The sequence below is a fragment of the Macadamia integrifolia genome, chromosome 2 (assembly GCF_013358625.1).
Source record: "Macadamia integrifolia cultivar HAES 741 chromosome 2, SCU_Mint_v3, whole genome shotgun sequence".
In the NCBI taxonomy this organism is placed as follows: Eukaryota; Viridiplantae; Streptophyta; class Magnoliopsida; order Proteales; family Proteaceae; genus Macadamia; species Macadamia integrifolia.
This window is the reverse complement of record NC_056558.1, coordinates 3,340,596-3,346,353: the sequence shown is the minus strand read 5'-3', so window position 1 is coordinate 3,346,353 and position 5,758 is coordinate 3,340,596. Positions and strand designations below refer to the sequence as shown.

The window sequence follows — 5,758 nt, the reverse complement described above, 5'->3', positions numbered from 1 at the left end:
TTATTTTTTTTTTTTTTTTTTTTTGGGGGGGGGGGTTTCCAGCAATAAGATGGCAGCGTTAAGATGGCGTTTCCCTGCTCAAAACCATTTTCTATTGAAAAACGAAAGAAAAATAGCAGGACCATCAAATGATGTCAAAACATTTATTCTCATCATCCCCTATAAAGAGAAATAACACATAAAACAGTGACCAATGCAAAATAAAACAGATATGATGCTAGAATTCCAATAAGATAAGACACAATAAATGCCTCATTATTATCACCACCAGGCACCAGGTAAATAAACAAGAACATCCATATTTCATAGGGGTGGTACAGTTTGAGTTCTGATTGTAATATTGTATATCATAGAATCCACTGATGCAAAATAACATTCCATACTCTGGTACTTAAATTGATGTAGTGCATCTATTAAATCTATATATAACAATAAATCCGTAAAGCGAGAGTATATAACTCACCTTTTAAGAGCTTATAAAATCTCTAAGATTGCAACTTAGAACAAGAGACATCTTTTTCCAATCTCCCTCCCCATCCATTCATTTCTGATCTCCAGAGTCTTTACAACCTCACATGAGGGTACTTTTAAAGCAATTGAAGCAAAAGAAACAAGTTAACCCATCAGCAAAGTACAGCATAAGTAATGAGTCTACCAATAATAATTTATGAGAAAAAGAATGGTCATCCTGATCAAACCGAAGGATAATCATGTTCCAACGAAAATCGTCAGTATATGAATGCAAACGGAGATTAATATGTCATGCCTGCAGCAAGTATCTGATCTACTATGAGGTATCATCGTCAAAGAGAACTTTATAGAACCGCTTTCTTTCTTCTGGATCGTATAAAGCACTCCCCTGCCCTGGATGATCATCTTTTTCGGGTGTTCCAAGGATACTCCTTTCCTCTCTGTTCTGTGATCTTCCCAAAACCTCACCTCTCTTTCTCTTCTTCTCTAATTTCAGCACATGCCGTCTTTGATTATATTCATAAAGCCCTTCCTGCATCAGCTCCCCGAATTTCTCCTTCACAACAACTAGAGGGTCCTTGTTGATGAGCTCTGAACCATAATATCCTTCCCTAAGAACAACGGTGTAAATCTGATACTTATTTGAAACATAGAATATACCTGGATGCTTAAGCAGTAGAACATTCAACCTTTCCGGTAAGCCAAACTCTCTGCTAAAATGTTCAAGCTTTACAATTGAGGCTTTCTTCCATAACGTCAATGAGAGCAATTCATGTACCAAACCCACTGCCCTCTTCTCCATTTCTTTAGATCCCTCCAGAAACTCCCTAGCTTCTATGTAAGGCGATATATACGGTGTCCCATTAAATTCATTAAATCTCTCCCACGATTTAACCCAGCTCAAGGGCAACGAACAAGAAAAGCAAGGTTCAGTCTGCTGCTCCCGAGCTCGGCTTTCTATCGCTGAAATCGCTAAATTACGGCTCCAAGAAACAAGCTCAATTTCCATGGAGTTTCGTCGTCCACTGTAATTAACAATCCGGAACACGTCTGTGTACTTGGGTACAATCCTGACCAAATAATCATCTGGAAAACCAAAATTCCTCTGCAATTCATTCAACTTCACTACATTGAGCTTCCGACGGGAGCTCATCATCAACAACTTCGCCAATCTCTCTACAAATACCGTCTCCTGCTGGTCTTTCACTGATTCTTCCTCTTCCACTAGAGATATCATCCGTTTCGTTAATCGGCAATACTGTTCGTCATTCTCGCGATAAACTTCGAAGCAACAAGGGTACTTCATCAACCAATTGAGAGCTTTACCCTGTAGATCGAGTGTCTTGAATTTTTTCTGAATGAATCCAACAGTAGTTACCTGGTTTGGGCATCGAAGAATGATGTTCTTAATCTGATTGTTCACGATCCAACGACGGTTCCGACAAAGGGCCGATTCAAGTGCTGGGTCCTTCTTCATTGACCATAGAGAAAAGTTACGCAGGATACAGAAAAGTGATGGTAGACTCGAAGTTTTAGGGTTTCGAAATTTCATGGTTGGGTGAGTTCCACCTGCCGCCATTTTCGTTCTTATGAAGCTTTTGCTATCCCGTGAAGAGGTTTCCTGGCGCTTCGTTTGGTTGCAAGGGCAATGTAAATTTTTTATGTAAAGTAAATTTCTATATTTGATTGTAGGGAAAAATATATTTGTTATGTCAAAAAAATTCTAGTTAAACATTAAAATTTTCATTTTTATTCCTCCATCAAAATAAGAAGAAAAATAAAAACCCACTCACGATATCTTTCTCTCACCCTCTTGCCACTCATAGATGGATTTGCAATTTTTGTACATATATCTCTTATGAGTTTCTCTAAACAAAATTGCAATTCAATTTGTATTTCATTTCACATATGCTGCCCTAAAGATGCAATTAAGATTTCTAAGTTGATTCTGCCTTAAAGAGATATCAAGAAGGTGCATAAGGGAGAGAAGCTCGTCAAAAAGTGCTGTAACGTCCACTCTTGGGACTTGATCAAGAAGGTCCATTACGTCATAAAGATCTCCAAATTGAAGGATTCTATTCACAGTTTTTGCTCACAGGAGTTGCAGGTCGATATTTAGCTATCTCAGCTGCAATAGATACAGACACAGATCGTAAAATATGAACCCCAAACCCAAGTGGGGACCAAAACATGATCTATGAGGATGCATTAGTTTCTATTATGTTTTAATTTTATATCAATTTCTCCTATCGATTTGATTTCAGTTTACTATATAATTATATTCAAAAGTATAGAAAAACAAAATAATGCTTTTCTTATTATGAATTTTGGTCTGATTTTAAGCTTTGTTTAATGTCTTAATGGTTTTTGCGCAATCCGATTTGGTTTCATACTAAAAAATCCCTAGTCCAAAATATGATCCTAATAATCTTACATTGATTTGGGTTTGATTTGATTCAATTTTATCAATTCGTGCTAGGTTTTGAATCAACTTCAATTTTGAGATATTTCAAGAGTAATGCTATGTTTTGTTTTGACTAAGCATAGCATCTTCAATTTTTTAAAATTTTACATATATTTTACATCCAACCAAACAACTCTGGGAAATGAATTTCACTTTACTTCTATCACAACCAAACGACACGAAAGGGAAAAAAAAATTCCCTTCCCTTCCCTTCCCATTTCCCTTGCAACAAACGCAGCCTGAGGAAACTTGGAAAAAACCACTTACGCTGGCTGCTTGCTAGAAAGTTTGAAGTCTTAAAGGTCGTTTGGTAACTTGGAACTGAGGTTGTGATTGGCATGCATTCTCTGTAGGTTCTAGAATACAATCTTGTAGCAAGAAAATAGAGCATAAATGTGTTTTACAATGTGTTATAGACTTAAAATTTGTCACGAGAAAAAAATACAAACACAACTTGAAATTCGGGCAGTACCTAACAACCCCCACTAATAAATGACTTGATTCTCTCAAGTGTGTCAACCCTGCCAGTGTGTATTAGACAATTGACACCATTTGGGCACATATCCCAAGTATCTCTCAGCTGCTCAATGTTTACTGAAAGAAGTTGACACACTTGAGAGGATCTTATTTCCACCAACACATGTGACACAACACACCTTCCTCCCCATTTTTTTTTTTTTTTTAGAAATAAAGGGAAAATAAATATTGTTTGAACGCGTGGATCCTAAGGCCATACGCAGAAGCTTGTGAAATTGTCGCTCGTCCCTTATAAAATAAAAAATCTCATCCATGTTTATTCCCCTACACATGCTCTCATTTGCCCCTGTGCTGGTGCACGTGTAGGGGCTATGTGATTACACAATGATCTATTGCCCCCCCTCCCCCCTCCCCCCTGCCCAAAAAAAAAAAAAAAAAGAAGGATGTGTGTTGTAATCACCGTTGGTATGAATTTGCCTATGAGACATAAGCGGTAATATCATAAAGGAAAAATGAAACCACATGAAGTGTGCAAATTCCCTCACACATCCTCTTACATACAACCCCTCAATCCTATATCCTCTCTCTTTATTACATGCCCACTCTTATTGGATGATTCGTAACCCTTCGATCTTATTGGCGCAAAATTGCACCTTGGAGTTACGAGAACCCTTCCCATATAAAACTTTATGTATTATATAATGTCATTTTCATAAAGGGAAAGGAACCACACGATTCTAATCTCATTAAATGCCCACCCCTATTAGATGATTCATAACCCTCTTCACTTATTGGCACGACATGTTGTAGTGAACCCTCCTACATTTCATAACCATCTAACATCTTATATGATCTATGTATACATGGTATAAACCATCAGTGATGCACGGAAGAAGTGAAATATTATTTATTGGGCAGTGATGGAGATTATTTTTGTTTACCAATAAGAATGAAATAGATTATTCGAGAGGATGCATATTTTAGTGACCCTGTGCCATTATTTTTCCTTAAAAATAAATATATATATTATTTAATAAAAAAAATCTTCTGAAATATTATCTCATCACATAGGTATTCATCACTTCATACAGACTAAAAAAAGAGAAAAGGGCAGTGATCAAACCCCAAAATAATTCCACATTATTTTAGGGTGCAACTTTTTGTCCCCAAGAGGTGAATATTAAAAAAAAAATAAATAAAAAAATTGTAGTTTTATTATTACAAATAATTGAATATAATATTAAATGTAAGGATAAAATAAAATAAAAATTTTGAATGTAGATTTATTTATGCAAAATTACAAATTTACTCTCATTGAAAAGAGTGTGTTATATTAAATGGTTTTTTATTTTATTTTTTTTTACTGACACTATTTAGGTGTCACATAATTTGTAACCTTACATTTTCACCCTTTTAGTATAATACAAAATTGTCTTATACTCTTTGACAATGACATATTTTAATATCAGTATAATAATATGTCATTTGAATGTATTTTTTGAAAACCTTTCATATTCATATCTTAAAAAAAAAAAAAAAAAATAAGACATTTAAAATGTGTCAAATTTTAAATACATATGTGTCAATCATACAATCCTTTATCTTAATTTTTTTTTTGGGGGGTTTTTAAGTAAACTTACAAGAAACGATGCTCATGAGTAACCAAGGGAACAATTGAAAGGGGCGACCTACGGTTTGAGAAGTGCAGGGCAACATTTTAATCATGGTTCTAAGTATTGAAATGTTCGATTCCAATACCTGTCCGATGTCATATGATTGAATGATATAAACTACATAAAACAGAGATAACATATCTGTTCGATACAAGTGATCTGATATGATATGGATACATTTTAATACCATAACGATTTTAAGGATCATCCATACCTATTCTTATAGCATCTTTTAAAACCAATTTCTAAGTATCAAATGTGGATAATGACAGGGACCGAACCCCAAAACATGAGAACGACTCCATCAAATGACCAACCAGACAAAGACATGCCAAACCACCGGACGAAGTATCGGACCATCTTTGTCAACATAGATTTTGCCACTTAAAAGAGGGCATAATAGGAATATAATAAAAAGCACAGTAACTCATGGGTTCCCGACACTACTTAGAACATTAATATGTTACCAAACGCAGCCTAACATGACAAGGCAAGGACGGAGCCGAAGCCCGAAAGCAATAAACGGTGGAAAGCCTGGAATAGCCCCCTGACAACAGTTAGATTGGAATTACTGACCCAACAAACGATTCGAATCAAACCGTAATAAATATAGTCTGACGTGGACGATCTGTCGTTGCATATATCCGGGGAATATCACGTTCGCTATTTCGTA

At 35.7% G+C, this 5,758-nt stretch overlaps 1 protein-coding gene across 3 annotated transcripts in view; it reads right to left on the bottom strand.

Annotated features, from left to right (window-relative positions):
* The window catches only part of LOC122072125 (protein WHAT'S THIS FACTOR 1 homolog, chloroplastic), a 5,405-nt gene extending 3,279 nt beyond the window's left edge, over window positions 1-2,126 (bottom strand). For all 3 annotated transcript variants that reach the window (XM_042636682.1, XM_042636681.1, XM_042636683.1), the window contains exon 1: window positions 464-2,126. In XM_042636682.1, the coding sequence (XP_042492616.1) occupies window positions 788-2,050 (1,263 nt within the window). In that variant the 5' untranslated portion in view covers window positions 2,051-2,126 and the 3' untranslated portion in view covers window positions 464-787. The remainder of the gene's footprint in view (window positions 1-463) is intronic.
* Between the last annotated feature and the right edge of the window lie 3,632 nt (window positions 2,127-5,758).